The following is a 17,104-nucleotide window of genomic DNA, read 5'->3' on the forward strand; positions in this document are numbered from 1 at the left end:
TTGAACAGATATACCATTTAGGAAAGGTTCTGATTTTAAATTCCTAAAACAGCAAATTTAACAAATCAGTCCAACCTGATTGGCTTTGTCCGTAACAGGAGTAGCCGCCATAGTTCTGCCCATATGAAGAATCAGTAGTTTGCCCATAGCCAGAATAGCTCTGAAATTTAGGTAAATACAAGTTTCATTGCATATTTAAGATTAAAACTATTTATAAAGAACTCAATTTATATTTAACCTACTTGTGGTGCTTGTCCATAACCTTGGCTGCCTTGATTTCCATAGGAAGAATAACTGTAAAAGAAAAGTGTACTACTTGAAAGAAATGTGCTAGAATTTAAAAGCTTAAATTAACCCTATCTTCATTTTCAACTTTCAACTCAAATACAAGCTTCTTTCCTGAGAAACTGTTGATCTAACTACCTCTTCGAGTCTAAACTGAAAGGTGATAACCAAAGACTGTCAAAGACATAAATAAAATCATTCCCAGACCTCTTAAATGCCAAACACACACCAGAAGTTTTGCTTTGACAATCTCCCACAAATAAACAAAACTTCACCAGAGCTAGAAAATTCCAACAGAATTATGCTTGGATGGGTGGGAGGCTGGGGGTGGAGGGGAGTGACTACATGGTAGCAAGACCCATAATAAATATCTGAAGCAGAAAAATAATGACTCTTTAAGTTAGAGCTTTAATCAATTTAGCTGTGCTGTGACAGATTAATTTCTTCCTACCATTTGCCTTAAATTTGCCTCTAACATCCTAGAAAATGCACAGTGTGGCACTAACCATCCAATTGTTAGTGCCTCAGTAATGAAAGGCATGTATATCTTCAGAATACTATCATAGAACGAAAGTATATTGTATCCCCAGTGTCATAGCATAGGATGGCATAGTTTGTTGGCTGAATGAATGAATACATGCAGCTTTCTCGGAGTTGAGCTTTCTTTAATTTTAGTGCATATAAGCTTTAACAAGTCAGAAACAAACTTTCTGAATATATACCAAAGAAAAATAAAACATATGCCAAAAAATCTTACTATTTTAGAGCTATCAAATGCTAACAGAATTTCTTAACTTTATAAAACATATTTCATTGAATAAACATTTGCTAGTTGCCTACTATGAGGGTCTATCCCATGAGAATAAAAAAGTCAAATCAGTCTTGTTTTCATGAAGCTTAAAACTTGATGACAGAAGGTATCTGAGTTGCTCTTCTGAATATCTCACACTGAGCTGCAAAACACTTATACTACAAGTGAAGGCTGTATTTCTGGTAAGCAAGAGAATCCTACTGCATGTATACATTCACATAAAAACAGACTTTTCTTTTTATTGTGAGCATGGTGAGGATGATTTTAAAAATGCTAAACACTTCTATCATAGTGCTTCAAGAAAATCCACTCCAGAAAAAACACATTTAGCATATTATATACAATCAAAAAAATTAAATGCTTTTTCTAAGCTGTTATAGTTCAACTACTTAAATCCTTTTAGTAATTGTTTCTTCTAAATAATTTCTTAAAGAAAACAATCCTTATAATACCTATGAGATTCATTTTAATCTCTAGGGGGCACCTATATTTACTGATTCAAACAGCCTTTTAAAAAAAGAAAAATATCTTACAGCACCTATGTACATAGGCTGACTCTTTCCCCTTCACAAGCTAAGATTTAACTCTTAAGACGTCAAGATACCAAAGCTTAAGAGGAAAGCCTGACTAAATTTATCTTTTTTTCTCAGTTCTACTCGTTCATGGTATTATTGAAATGTATGTATACTTTACCTTTGCTGCTCACCCCCAGACTGACCATAACTTCCGGAATCTAAAACACATAAAAAGAATTTTTAATCTTATTTAAAATTAGGCTTCCCTCAAAGGCTGACTTTAGCTCTTACAGATGAAATGTGATAAGAAAATATCATAAACTACAGAAAGAAAAACTAGAAGTTAAAAATACAGTGCAAGGAAAAATCTGTGCCAATAGTATTAGCTATTTACAGTAACTACAGCTTTGAAAACAACTACTCTACAAACATGTCCTGATGGTCACAAAAACCAAGTGAACAAATGAGAAACAGTCAGTGAAAAACCCATCCTTTCAACAAAAACTCAAAAGCTCAAGTTATATTATCTTTATATATAAAAAGATATGTTTAAAAAAACTAATCAGGATCAAAAAGGGGAAAATGCACACTCTAAAATAAATCCCCAGGATTACATTTACTTCATATCCTTGCCATTCCCTTGGATTGGATTGGATTGCTTTGGCTGTCAGCAGCAACAAAAAGATCTCCAAAGACTTGGTAAAAGCAGCTAAGCCACTTGATATATACCGACTCAGCAATACTTACCTCTAGCTTCCTTGTTGGCAATAAAAACTACCAAGGAAGGCATGAGTTGAGTAATATACGTCAAAATAATAATAATAATTTGAACTGTGAACTTTTCTCAATACTTTAAAATGTCGGTTATTCCAAAAATTTTTGAAGAGGCTCTACCCTCTAGGCTTCTCCTCAGAGTCAAATGAATGACCTAATTTTATTAGTGACTGAGTAAGAGAAGAGTATCATATGAAATACTCTTTCAACTGCAAAAAAATGACTGATAGTCTTCAACTGCTATTAGGCCCAATCTCGTCTAATCTGAATAAAACTATTTGTTGTTGAACAGTTCTGAAAACCCGCCAAATACCAAATCACATCAATGACTTTTTCATTCAATTCATATAAAGCTACAATATGAAAACACTGTCACTGGCTGTATAAGTGGGTGACATCAAATTTGCCACTTTTCTACAGTAGAGATCGCCAATCAGACTGAACAAGAATTTTTTTAATCCTTAACTACTAAAATATTGAATGAAATCCTGACACAAACTACTTCTTTTATGAATGTGGACATAAGGCTACCTGAGATGAAAAAAAAATTTGTGCATCACTGCCCATAATAATAACATGACTAGATTTGTAACTAACCAAATAAGAAAAATATGAAAAGGATACAGAACCTAACTGGATCATAAAGAGATTAGATGCATCTATCAAATGGCAAAGGAAGTTAGTTTCAACCAATTCAGAAACTAAAAAGGATTACTGTGGGAGGAGGGGGTGTATGAATAAAACAAATATACATACACTGGGGATGCATGAAGCTTTAAGTTAAATTATATCCCAAGGCACTGACGTGGGTTCTCCCAGTGACAGAGTGGAGTCCAAGACCTTATTGTACTTTGGCTCAGGCAAAAATTATAGAAGTACACAGCACATATGTCATATGACCCTGCCTTAAATCTAATAAGTATCAGAGCTCTTAACTCAGTCAACTTCAGCTCTCTGAAACTGTAAATCTGACTTCTTTAGCTGGCTGACTTTAAAACTCTAGAATATAGAAATAAGAGTATTGACCAACAAGTCGAGCTCTTAGTGAAAGTAGATGTTTTACATTCACCAGAGAAAATCAGTTTATAAATGTTATCTATGGCATTTTAAACAACTGCTCATTATGAGTACTTGACACTTGAGCCTTGTATCTGGGCCCATGAATTATTTAGGTGCTTTTATTTCCAAGTGTATAGGGTTTTGACACTCTTTGTGGTTTTGTCTTCTTATTCCACTGCAGCCAGAAAAGGTATTTTCTGTACTATTCCAGGTATTTGTTAGGATTTGCTGTTTTTCGCTTTTCCCCTTGGTAAACACTTTTACTTACATAAATGTCTCCTATGTGCTTGATAAGAACTGTATTATCTAAATGTTGAAAGAATTCTGTAAATCCGTAAGATGATGCTTGTTAGTTCTATTATTCATATTCTTACTCATGTTTGGTCTACCTGATCTATTAATTACACAGAGAAGTATGTTTAAATTTTTTTTAATTCCCTATTTGACTCTGTATTTGTCAATTTCTTTCACTGAGTGTTTTTTTGCTTTCTACACTTTGAGGCCATATTGTTAAAGCACATAAAAGTACAGATTTACAGCTTCCTGGTGAATTTCCCTTTTTTTTCTTTTTTGAATTTCCTTTTAACATTACATGAAGACTATCATTAAAAATGTCCAAACTTTATTTTGACTGGTAATGTAACTAAACAATCTTCCTTTTGGTTGATGTTTGCCTGATTAATATTTTTCTATCTCTATACTTTTAACACTTCTTATTCTGATGTTTTAGGTATGTCATTTTTGAGAGCATACATCTAGATCAATTTTTCCCAATGTGAAAATCTTTGTCTTTCAACTGATGTTTTCATATTTTTATTATTGTTACTTTTTATTTATTCCTACCAGCCTATACTAGACTCTCTACTTACCAGGGTCTTTTTTTTTCAACTCCTTAACTTCCTTCTATTGGATTTTCCTTACTCCCTTTCCCCCTCTACTGCTTTGGAAGTTAGACGTTCAAATTCTGTTCTTTTAATAAGTCACTATTCATAATTTAAAGAGTATGTTCAATTCTTAACATGCATTCTTGATAAAGTTCAAAATGATCTTCGACCTCCACTAGCATACAAGAACTTTAATGCTATAATGCCAATCACAGCCTTCACCTATTATTTTGCTTCCACTTTTTCTTTCCGTTATCTTTTGCTTCCACTTTAAAACTCTAGATTCCACACAGTCAATACTTTTTATCTACTGCATTTGCTTCCTCTGTATCTTTTTGCATCCCACTCCTCCCTTTCGGATTTCTTTTATTAGTTCTTTCAGCAAAGGCCTGAAAGTGGTATTCTTAGTCTTTTATTTGCGTAAAAAAGTCAAGGTCAAACGTTATTTTTCCTCTAAATTCCAAAGATCATTTAGTGGCTTCTTAAAACTTTCAAGAAGTCTACCAATCTTACCTTTTCTCTATTTCCTCTGATAGTTTTGTCACTGGTATTTCATAATCTGCAGTTTCACATTTAGGTATCTAGGTACGAATTGATTATGTCTCATGTTTGAGGCTACTGCTTCTTGATCCATCAATTTTGGAAAACTCTCAACTATCTATTAATTCTTCACCATTTACTCCTTCTCAAACTCATATTAGATATATGACAGGACTTCACAATCTATTTCCTATACTTCTTAAAATTTCAATTTTCATCTTTATCCTTCTGAACTGAATCCTGGGTAATTATATCTATTTTCTACCTCACTAATTATTTCTTCTGCTAGGTCTATCTGCAATTCAACTTGGCCACTTTTTCCATTTCTAGAAGTTACACTTGACACTTGATTCTTTTTCAAATCTACGTAACCATTTTCCACGTCTTGGTCTTAGGGTTGATTACTTCTTTTAGGTTTCTAATAATTTTAAACACATTAATACTCGCTTTCAGACTATTAGGGATTCAAATGCCATTTGTCACTCTCATTTTGGCGAATTGTCTTCCAGAATTCTGCAATGTTTTACTGTGAACTTATGTTCTGCAAGGCTTGTTTTTTCTGTAAGATTCCTCGTGACCTAGGCTCTGAAATTTCCTCAGAAAAGGTTTTTCGTTTGTTTTTACTAGAAACCCCAAGGTTACTGTCAGTCTAGAACCAATTTTTATGTTAAATTTCTTGGCCTGAGGTTTCCTGGACCTCATAACTAATTTAAATGTACACCGAAACTGTATGAAGCACAGGTCCCAAGTTACAAATTCTCAGGAAAAAACTTTTTTCCCTCACTCAAGGCCCAGGCTTCCTTGTTATCTCCTATCCTGTACAAAGGTTTTTTCTAGTTCATTCTTTCACTTAAGATACAGTCCTTCAAACATCCAGGTTTTATGTAAGGGTTCCCATTACATGGCTCTAATGGTCTCAAGGCTGCATCTCCTGTCCTTAGTTATTTGGGCAATAAACTCCAAGTCTCTGAATGAGACCTACACCCTTCTCTATGCCTACCATGCTGGCTTCTACTTCATTTCTGGCAGCAGGGGCTCGCCCTTTGTTTTATGTAAGTTCTTGCATTTTTAGCTATTCGTAGACAGAGGATTTACAAGTTATCTTAGTCTGCCATAGTGCCAAAAGAAGTTTCTTGACTTCGTAATTTTTATATGTATAACTGATATTAGATTTGATTTTAACTTCAAAGGTGTCAGATAATTCACATTTGTCTGAGAGTCTGACTCACAATATTTACAACTCTGATTTATTTATTATGTAAGCATTTATTTTATTACGCTTATAAGTCTGTCCTGTCAGGCACCTGTAGTGGCTGAGTCAATTTGATAAGTTAAATTTACAATATAGTTTGGAATGTTTAAAGGACTTAACTAAACTTAATGCCATTAGTTGTTTAGGGGGGAGTCAAAAGCATTATTCCTATTTTTATACAAAGTCGAAAGTAGTATTTTTATACACAAATTACAAAATGTACAGAGTATATAACAACACTAAGTAGAACTTAAAAGATTCTAACTCTAATTGACTTAATGTAGAAACAAGCAATTATTAGTTCTTTTTGACATGAAAGTCAATTTTGATGTTAAAAAAACTCAAATTACAAAATGACAAGTAAGTGCTGTCTTGGTAATTCTAAAGACCAGTGATAATGGATTACCCAGCTCACACACTATTATGACACACTGAAAATCCTGGATTTTACAAACGGTACAGCTCTAAAACTTAATTTTCCATAAAAGCTACCCAGTCCTACAAAAATAAGCCATTGCTTTAAGCCAATAATTATGTCAAAAATCGAGACAAGTCAATGGTTTTTAATGAGCACTGTATACACTGAAATGGTAAATTTCTGCATGAAGGTGGGAGAATCTTAAAAAATTTTTTTTTTACATCACGGATGGGTTACACACCCTCCTGAGTGTACCTCTATGTACTTCTGTGGAGCTTTACCAGACTTCATTCCAAATTATGCAGCTGGTAAAATATGTACCAATGTCACCTTTGGGGTAAGAAATTATTTCTTGCTTGAGCAAGAATTAAAGAGACAAATTCTGTGCAATTAACAGCCTCTTACATCAGGTAGATGCCCCTTCCCCTTAAAGATCAACCTTCTGGCTTAACATCAATGTTAATCTAAAGAATGTTTATCATTTCCCTGTCCAACCATTCTTGCTAATTTGGTCTCCTCTCAGCCTGCTGCTTCCTTTTTGTCACATATTTCCACTCTTCTGCAAAACTGGATTACCGGGGGGGGGGGGGTTGTGTTTTTGTTTTTTTTAATATCAACAAGTTCTCCCTTAAAAAAATGTAAAATACTCTGCCAGCAGTCATTTTCATCCCAACCATATGGCTTTCAGGGACGTGTTCTGCTTTTCCACCTGAAAAGTAACATGTAATTCTCATGATGGTTCCTAGCAAGTGGGGAGCCGGGTCTTTCTTTGCAGCCTGCGATGTGCCCAACAACAGAGGGCCTTGTGTGGCAGCTTGGGCTGCTAAGTCAAGAGCAGACCCACGTCCCGGACTTTATATTCTACTTTCGCAAGACCTAAACGGGCTGTCCTGATAAGACCAAGGCCTCTTTTTCTCTTTCACACAACGGGGGTGCCTCTGTCAATTTAAAGTGCTTGATGGAAGACTGCCTTTCCTTTGGTCTGTATGTTTCAACGTAAATGCCACAGGGACCTACAAGAGCCCATCAATAATAAACAGGGCTCACTTTCAAGCTCGTGCAGGAGATAAACAACTGAAGAGGTGAAGATGACAAAGAAGGGTGAAGAGGAATTTTACGCAAGCACCCCCATCTCGAATCCGGGAGGCTGGTGCGGAGGGAATGACGACATGTATGTAGGATTTCGTGTCAGGCAACGTCGTTTAAAAGGGCTCCCAGAGCGTCAAGGCCCCCACCTGATGAATGGGTGAGTCAGGAAGGCCCAGCTCCACGTCACGGATGGGGAAACTGAGGGACGAGGCGGCGAGATGACTGGCCGGAGGCCTCGCTGAAAGATCTGAGGCGGAGCGGAGAACCAGAAGCACCGATTCTCTCCGGCCGATGCTCTAATCACGGGCTCCCCCCGCCCCTGCGATGGCGTAGCGGCCTCCGCCCCCCGATTCACACACCCTCCCCCGGGAGCAACACGTCGCCTCGGGTTCCAAGGACAGGGCCAAGAGACCGGGGGCTCGAGGCGCTCCCGCCGGGATTTGCAGACGGAGAGCGTTGGGAGCGTGCGTCCCTCCAGTCCAACATGGCGGCGGCAGCGTCCGCCCCCCCCCCCCTCCCCACACCCCCACCCCAGCCTCCCTCAGGGCCGGAGACTTTCCCGCGGGGCCCTCCGGTGGGCGGGAAGACGGCCCAACCCCGCCGGGCCCCTTTTCGCCGCTGCCGCTGCTCGCTGAAAGTGTCACCTACCCGACATGACTAACGGCCGCGGCGCAGAGCCCCCACAACCCGCAGAGAACAAGGAAAACCAGAAGCAAGCGGCGCTGCGGCCGGAGCCGTACTGAGGACGGCGCGGCGATCTGGCCCCGAATGCGGGACTTCGGCAGCCAATCAGAGGGCAGTGGGCGGTACCACAACGCCACGGCTCGAGGGGTGGCTCTGTGGTAGACCAGAACCCAGAGGACTTCAGAATCCCCGTTCCCCCCTCCTCGGACGGTACCATTATTGAGAGGGAATTGTGGAGAGGCCGTACCACTGCCGCGATCGGGATGGGGGAGGGGACTGAACCTACCCGGTACGTCCTGATTACAGTCCTATTTTTCACTTCATTGGATCTAATAGAATTCGAGGTTAGGAAGCGAAACAGGAGAGCCTTATAAACGCAGATTATATGGTTAGAAAAGGACATTTCGAATGGTATGTCCTAGTTCGCTCCGCTTGGGCTGCAGAAGGCTTGAGCCACCTGGGGGCGTTGGGAGTTGCTGAGCTCCGGGCCGTAAAGTCGTGACGAACTGCGGGACCAAGTCGCCTCCCGGTTTGTTGTAACTAACTTGCCGAGTAACAGACTACAAGGTGATACTGGAACAAACGTGTGCCTTAAAACGAAATCACACACAAACCGGACCCTGAGGATGTGTCAGGGTAGGGGGTCGAGCTTTAGTTTTCGGTGCTAGGATAATAGCTAATTCTAATTGTCAGGCACCTTGCATCATCTTGTTTAATTCTCACAACAGACTGATGAAATACTATTCCCACGTTACAGACGAGAAGGCAGAATTCACTTGCCCTGGGTCGCACTACTGGTAAATGGCCAATGTGGAATTGGAATCCTGGTAACCAGGCACCACTGCCTGTGGGTCTAACTGTTCTGTTGCCCTGCCTACAGGGGCCTCAAGCTCTCGAGTCTGAGGTGAGGCTATGAAAGCTCAGAGAGAGCACACAAGGACATTTTCCCCAAGGGCGACGTGACATCTGATGAGACAAACCATAGGTGATGTGCAGAAGCTGACCACTTCTTAAGTGGGGAAAAGTGTTTTCGATGACTTGGGACTTCCGCGGTGGTCCAGCGATTAAGACTCCACGCTCCCAATGCAGAGGACCTGGGTTCGATTCCTGGTCAGGAAATTGGATCCTGCATGCCGCAACTAAACACGTGACAAAGAAGATGCTGTGTGCAGGCAACTAAGACCGGGCCCAACCAAATAAACAAATACTTTTTTTAAAAAAGTGATTCAATATGTTTGGAGTTTACCCAGGAGGGGAGTGTGGTAGGAGATGAAGCCAGAAAATTAGGGGGCTAAAGAGCTGAGACCTTGTAAAGTACATTAGAGTTTGTGCTTTATTGAAGGCAGTGGGTAACTCCTGCCAGATGATTTTAAAGAAAGATCAGATTTGCATTTTCGGGTTGCAATATGAAGAATGTATGGAGATAAGAGGTGCCTAAAAGCAGGGAGACCGATTAGGTGACCAATGCAATAATTCTGGTGAGGGATCATAGTAGCCTGGACTTAGGTTGTGGCTGCGGGGATGGGGGTAAGTGAGAAGATCCCTGACATACTTAGGTAGTAGACTCAGCAAGATCTGGTGACCAATTTGGGTGGGAAAAGAAGTGAGAAGTCCAAAAACAAAGAAGCGAGAAGTCCTGGGTAAATTCTGAGTTTCACACCTGGACAAGTGGGCGGGTGGTGGTGCCATTCACTGTGACCGGGAAAAGGAGGAGGGGCAGGCTGGGCTGGAGGTGGAGCGGTAAGTTCAGAATTACTGCCTGCAGGTCCGAAAAAGAGGCATGAGGTCATCTCTCTTCATTATACTAGCAGTAAATGAGAGCTCAGCTCTAGAGGTAGAGGGTCACAGAACTCTCTAGGCAGGTCCAAATAAGCAAGGCTAAAGAAATAGAAATTCTTTCATGACTAAAAACAATTTAGCCATTCAGTGTATATATTGAGGAAGGCAACCCCAGAGGAGGAGTTGGGCAGGAGAGAATTCGGTTATTGCCAGTTGGGGGAGCAGGGAACACGATTTCTAGGTTTTTCTTCCTCTTTTTTTTTTTTAATTTTTTTTTTAGTTTATTTATTCTATTATTTTTGGTGGGGTTGGGTCTTCGTTGCCGCGCGCGGGCTTTCTCTAGTTGCCGCCAGCGGGGGCTACTCTTTGTTGCCGATCGCCGGCTTCTCATTGTGGTGGCTTCTCTTGTTGCAGAGCACAGGCTCTAAGCGCGTGGGCTCAGAAGTTGTGGCACGCGGGCTCTAGGGCTCGGGCTCAGTAGTTGTGGCATGCGGGCTTAGTTGCTTCTCAGCATGTGGGATCTTCCTGGACCAGGGATCGAACCCACGCCCCCTGCATTAGCAGGCAGACTCCCAACCACTGTGCCACCAGGGAAGTCCCGTTTCCTCTTTTTGAATTTTTTTAGAATTAGGCTATTTTAAAAGATGGATATACAAAAAGTGTTGCTCATCATCAACCCCTTAAGTTTGTACCACCGTTCATTCATGCATTCTTCACTCAGCTGCCATCTCCTGAGGTCTACTAGGTGTCAGGCCCTGGAAGACCTAGAAATAGAGAAACAGGAAGCAGGATGGCTCCTGCCCTCCAGGAAGGGCCTTCTCATAACAGGGACAATACAAACCTATGATTCCAATAAACTACTGAACATGCTAGAATTGGAGGGTGCAGAGGGTGGTCTGAAAACACAGAGGAAGAGCACGTAGCCTACATGAAGGGTAGAAGGGTTATTAAGGAAGTCTTCCTGCAGGAGATGCCTCCTAAACCGAGCTTTGAAGAAAGAACAGGAGTTAGCCGGGGGAGTGTATATCGGGAACAGCATGCTCCAGGCAGCAAGGGCTGTATTTGCAGAGACCGGGAGAGAAGAGGGTTCTGGGAGTTTTTAGTGATTCAGTCTGGCTGGTCTGTGGAGTTGCAGGGGTGGGGAATGGTGATAAGTGAAAGAAGTAGGCAGAAGCCACATTTTGAAAATCCTTGTGTGCCTTGTGGAGGAGTTTGGATGTTAAATTTAAAACAATAGAGAACTTCTGAGGAATCTAATCAAAGGAGTGACATTTAGTTTTTTATATCCATTATCTCTTTTAATCTGGACAGCCCTGTGAAATAGATACTGCTGTTATCCACATTTTGTAGACTGAACACTGAAGCTTGGGGAGGTGAAATTCTTTACCAAGTTCACACAGCCAACTAGGGACAGAAACAGAGCTCACAACCAGGCCTTTGGGCCAAGCCCCACGTTCTTTTTGCAGTGTCTGTGGTCTCCCAGACTTGAAACAGAGAACTCCCAGGTCTGCATTGTTCTGGGGCTTCTTTCCAAGGGTCCTTCTTTACCACAAACTGACTCCAGATTGACTCCTGTGCCCTCCTGCCTTCCAGGCTTTTGCGAGGATGATTATCTGCCACAAACTTTAACCCTCGCTCTATGTATTTAGGGAAGACAGCAGGTACTTTTCATACATCAGCTTTAGCAGAATGCATCTGGGAAGGTCTTAGTAGTGGGTCTGTTTGCCCCTGATCCATTCCTTGGGTCCTCACTTGGGGAGCGGACCCCTGCAAGCTGGTTTCAATTTCATCGATTCCCTTAGGTGGTAGCTTCCGGCTAGAATGGCCAGGGAGCATCTCGGTGGGAAATTAGGTGGTAGAAGAAAGGGAGGATCAAGGGTTATTTCTCCTCCCCCACCCCCACCTCCCTGTCTGCCACAGGAGGTGTCTCAGGCAGCACCTATCTTCTCCAGAGACCCAGTTTCCCTTGGTGACCCTGGCTCTTGGGCTCCAGAACCCTACCCCTCCCTTCATCCCTCCAGCCTATGGTTGGTAGAGTCTTCTTGCCTCCACCCTGTTTGGCTTCCCAACTCTTCCACCACTGGTGTAGGGCCTTGTAGGACACCGCAAGGACTGTGAATTTACTCAGAATGAGAAGGGAAACCAGTAGAGGGAGCCATTTAGCAGAGCGCCAATAGGATCTGAGCTATTTTACCAGGATTACTCTGGCTGCTATCTTGAGAACAGATTGTAGGGGGCAGGGAGAGGTTATTACTCCCACCACAGTAGAAACCAGACCCCAGTGATCTTTTGCCTCTTTCAAAATCCTGTGGAGCTCACAATTGGACCACATAATTCAGGGCTTGCCTACCTGCTTAGAGACCAATTTGTTCTGTAGTTGGGTTGCATCGTTCATCTCTGAACCCCCCAGTGCCTCATACAGCACCTGAAACAGTAGGCACTGAAGAAAGGGGGTGGGGGGGACTTAAATGAATGAATAAATAAATGCTGAAAAAAATGGCATGACTTGTCTAGAAACTCCTCAAGCTCAAAAACCTCATCCAGGACTTCCCTATATCTCCCATGGGGCACAGAGTAAGTGTTTGGTGAGTATTTGTTGAACACTGTAGGCCTGCTCTGTGCCAGGTGCCCTCATCACCCACACCCACCCCACAGAGGGGTCCCTGGAGCCCCACACCTCCAGCCTTTGTAGAGAGCAAGCCTCCCACGGAGATGAGACTGACACTCCGCTGCGGCAGGGCGGGAGGAGGCTCCTTGTGAGTGACCTGCTGCCCTGTCCTCTGGACAGAGGCAGGCACTTCCTGTTTGGGGTGGAAAGGAACCAGACACTTTCCTGTTAGCAGGTCTTTTAAGCAAAGCCACAGATGCTGAACAGGTCCTGGCCCGGCCTTTCAGACCAGATGCCTGGAGGTTAGACGGCCTTTATGTAGAAGGGAAGTGGGGCACAGGGCCAGATTGGCCAGCCTTTTATTGTGTTCCTGGCAAGTCCCCTGGGTCCTGGTGTGAGTAAAAAACAAACCAGAAGAGGCTGACGCCCTGCAAACTGTGATGAGGGTTAGGGTTGATGGGGCAGCTCTGAGCCAGAAAGCATTGTTTGGGATGAGGTAGGTGTTCATGCAATTGTCCTGGGGCAGGACAGGCTTGTGTAAGTCGTGTGGATATGAGTGCTTTTGAGTGTGAAACCCATGTGAAGAATACATGCAAGTCGCTTATGTCTGTGCACACAAGCCCCAGCACTTGATAAGACTGAACAGTAATTAATTGTCTAGCTTGCTCCCCATAGCAAATCGGGGTAGCAGAAAAGGCAGGAATTATTATTGTCCCATTTTAGATGGCAGACACAGAGAGATCAGTTGACTTGTAAGGGTCAACAGAGTGTGAAAAAGGCAAGATTCAAACGCAGGTCTGTGTCGCTCCAAATTTCTTGCTTCTTCCAGTCCCCTAGGAACATGGCAGGTGTGTATGTACAGGGTGGTAGAAAGGGAGGTATACTTGTGAGTGTGACTACATCCACCTGTTCTGGAGAGAGGAGATCTCTCTTCCAGAGGTGGAGGTGTTTGCTAGAAAGTTAGGGCTTCCAAAATTGAATCACAGCTTAAAATGCACAGAGGTTATGGTCAATAATAATCCAGATTATCACAGCTAAAGTCTTCGCATCTCTGGAGAAAGCCTCCTCGTCAGCTCTCCCAAACTAATCTCACATCCTCATTATTCCTCTGGTTATTCCTATCATTGTGGTTTTCAGAGGTTGATCATTCCATTAGTGGTTTTCTCCAGAGCTCAGAACTCCTGATAACATCTGCTTTGTGTTCTGCACATTTCCTGGGGTGAAGGAAGGGGCAGAAACAAAGCTGATTGTTTCTCATATTATGAAGAGAGAAACTGAGGCCCAGAGGGGCCTTGTCCAGGTCCACACATCCTGACTGATTCAAGGGGTCCTGGTCAGGAAGAGGACTCAACGGCCAGCTGTTGCCTTCTGTCAGGCAGGAACGAATGACTGGGCAGCTGCCAACTATTCCCCTGGGCAGGCAACTTGCCCAGCCCCTGGCATGAGCTCCTCAGAAGTTCTGTCCACTCTGGGAGGGCTGGGAGGCACTGTGGATCTAAACCGAGCCCCAGTCCAGGAGGAGGGAGGGAGGGGAAGCAGCTCTCTTTGAAGAGGAGCTATGGAGAGGACTGCCGGCTAGTTGAGTCAGGAACCTGCTAAGCCAAGATGTGGAGGGAGAGAAGGAGAGAGCCAGAGTTTTCTAAGGGAAAACCTAGAGCTATTTTCCTCTTAAACTTTTTTTTTATAAATTTATTTACTTCTTATTTATTTATTTTTGGCTGCCTTGGGTCTTCGTTGCTGCCTGCGGGCTTTCTCTAGTTGCAGAGAACAGGAGCTACTCTTTGTTGCGGGCTTCTCATCGCGGTGTCTTGCTTGTCTTTGCTGCGGAGCACCGGCTCTAGGCCCACGGGCTTCAGTAGTTGTGGCTTGCGGGCTTAGTTGCTCCACGGTATGTGGGATCTTCCCGGGCCAAGGCTCGAACCCGTGTCCCCTGCGTTGGCAGGCGGATTCTTAATCACTGCACCACCAGGGAAGTCCCTCCTCTTAAACATTGGTATCTAGTATTTAGTGATCCAGCAGGTCTGGAGTGGGACTCAGGAATCTGAATTTTTAACAAGTGTCTCCAGGTGATTCAGTGCAGGTGTCCAAGAATCACATTTTTTAAAAATGAAATCTACAATTGACTTTAATGTACGTCCCTAAGTAAGAACTTTTTCTTTTTCTTTTATTTTCTTTTTTTTGGCTGTGAGTCATGCGGGATCTTAGTTCTCTGACTAGGGATCAAATCCATGCCCCTCAATTTCCTCATCTGTAAAATAAGGATGCTTATAATAGTAGCTTTCTCATAAGGAAACTGCAAAGATACAATAACATGATTTATATGAAGCACATAGCACATACATGGTGCATGTTAATTCCTCAGCAAGTATTAACCATTATTATTTGTTCCAATTCCTCCTTCCCACCTCCACCCCCACTCCCACCAGAGGAAGATACAAGTCCCTATTGGATTAATATAGGGACTTGTCACCACAGAATTGTTTTGGATGTGGGCAGTCTTTGGACCTTGCTTTGAGGATTCCTGCTCCAAAGCCGTTCTCCTCCCATCACTCTTCTGATACCCTTGCTGTGGATAATGTCTTTCCAATAAACTACCCTGCCTTTCTCATCTCTCTTTCCTGCTCAGTCTCCCCGCCAATGGCAAACAGCCCTCATTCACATCATCCAAAGTGATTTGGCTCGGGATGTGTCCTGGAAAGTAAAAACATACAGCAAGTCAGTTGTGGAGCTGCAAGTATAGGCCCCAGGATTCCTGAAGATCACAGAATTTGGTGCTCTGGGATTTATGAGTAAGCTTCATAGGCGGTCAGGGAACTGAATCCCCCTGCTCCCCTCATTCTAACCATGGATACACACTGTCTTTTCGGGAAATAGACATATCCTGTACATATGGTATGGTTGAAGCCCAGGGTGGGTGTGTGGGCAAAGAAAGCTCTGTTCTGCATAAACTCTTGCAGGCACTCGCAAGCAGAAATGGAGTGGGGAGAGGTGAGGATGAGATGAAATAATCCAACCAAGGACACAAAGGGAAAGCAGAGGAAGTCAACTTTCGAACACAATAGTGGTGCTAGTTTTCAGGTTCCTGGACCAGGGCTAACCTCAGATGCAGAGAAAGGCAGGGTCAGTTCTCTGGGTGGCTGAGCCTGTCTCCTTCCAGACACTCAGCCCTCCAGAGGACCCCTGCTTCCTGCCTTCCCCTGTCCTCCCAGTGCAGCTGAAATGGAGAAACCCCAGGGATGTGCTGGAGGAAGGGATGGCAAGATTCTCCCTGGAGAACAAATTGGCACACCTGGGTTTGACTCCAACTTGGCCCACGGTGTCCTTACCAACTGGTGCTCCTCAGAGCTTCCTGCCCCAAAGCAGAGCCACATCTGACCTATCAAAATCCATCTATTAGTCAAGGGCACCATGTGCCATGTCATAACTGCAACCTTCTGACACTGTCCCCCACACACATACATGCACTCTCTAGGATTGCCAGATAAAACAGAGGGTGACCAGTTAAACCTGAATTTCAGATAAACGATGAATAATTTTTTAGTATAAGTATGTCCCAAATATTGCATTGACACATACTTATACTTAAAAATTATTTGTTGTTAATCTGATATTCAAGCTACCGTACTAGATTTAGCAACCCTTCTCGATGCTCAGCCCTTCAGCATCTCCCTCCCCCAGGCTCACTGCAGGACTTTGCCTGAATCTGTAGCTGTGGCCATCTGTTCTGTCCTTAGCTGAGAACCTTGGTCACAGTCTGCCGCTGGACTGAAAGCTCTCTGAGGGTAAGACCCAGGCCTTGTCCACCGTCTCCATTCCAGGCAGAGATGCTCCCTATAGATGTGCACAAGGGCACCGGCAGAGAGGGGGCATGAATTTACAAAGAAACCCACCCTTAACTGTGCCCGCAGCGGAGCCCTTGCCGGATTGTGTCTGAACCCTTGAAGGGCGCCTTTTTCTCATTGGTCTGCCCAAACGAGTGCCTGTTTCTAATTGGTTCGCCCAGAATGAGTGTCCCCTTTTCATTGGCTAGTTGTGAGGTGAGCGTGGCCTATTTCCAAACAGTCCGCCCCAGGAACGCCTATTTCTGAGAAGTCCAATCAAAGAGGCGCCTTTTAAAAATTCCTCTGTCCAAGTAGCGCCTTTCTCTAACAACACAAAAACATCTTGTGCACTTAAGGCCCTAAGACTTCGGATAAGAACACTGCCTTACATTTGCTTAGCGCTTTATAGATTCCAGATTACCTTTACACACATTAACTCATCTAAACCTCACATCGATCCCCACGGGTGGGTATCATTGTGCCATTTGCCTTTTACAGGCTAGCAAACTGAGCCTGGAAGAGAGACAGCAAGCCGTCTGCAGTCACTAAGGCGGATAATGAAAACAGTTTACTTTTGCTCAGTAC

At 43.1% G+C, this 17,104-nt stretch overlaps 1 protein-coding gene across 1 annotated transcript in view; it reads right to left on the reverse strand.

Annotated features, from left to right (window-relative positions):
• TAF15 (TATA-box binding protein associated factor 15) overlaps nucleotides 1-8,370 on the reverse strand; it is a 29,440-nt gene extending 21,070 nt beyond the window's left edge. The window contains exons 1-4 of the mRNA XM_022552569.2: nucleotides 8,276-8,370; nucleotides 1,790-1,829; nucleotides 243-294; nucleotides 76-160 (exon numbers count right to left, since the gene is read on the reverse strand). Of these exons, the coding sequence (XP_022408277.1) occupies nucleotides 76-160; nucleotides 243-294; nucleotides 1,790-1,829; nucleotides 8,276-8,282 (184 nt within the window). The 5' untranslated portion in view covers nucleotides 8,283-8,370. The remainder of the gene's footprint in view (nucleotides 1-75; nucleotides 161-242; nucleotides 295-1,789; nucleotides 1,830-8,275) is intronic.
• Between the last annotated feature and the right edge of the window lie 8,734 nt (nucleotides 8,371-17,104).

The sequence above is a fragment of the Delphinapterus leucas genome, chromosome 19 (assembly GCF_059928025.1).
Source record: "Delphinapterus leucas isolate spDelLeu-1000000601 "Yukka" chromosome 19, BTC_Dleu_Yukka2, whole genome shotgun sequence".
Classification (NCBI taxonomy): Eukaryota; Metazoa; Chordata; class Mammalia; order Artiodactyla; family Monodontidae; genus Delphinapterus; species Delphinapterus leucas.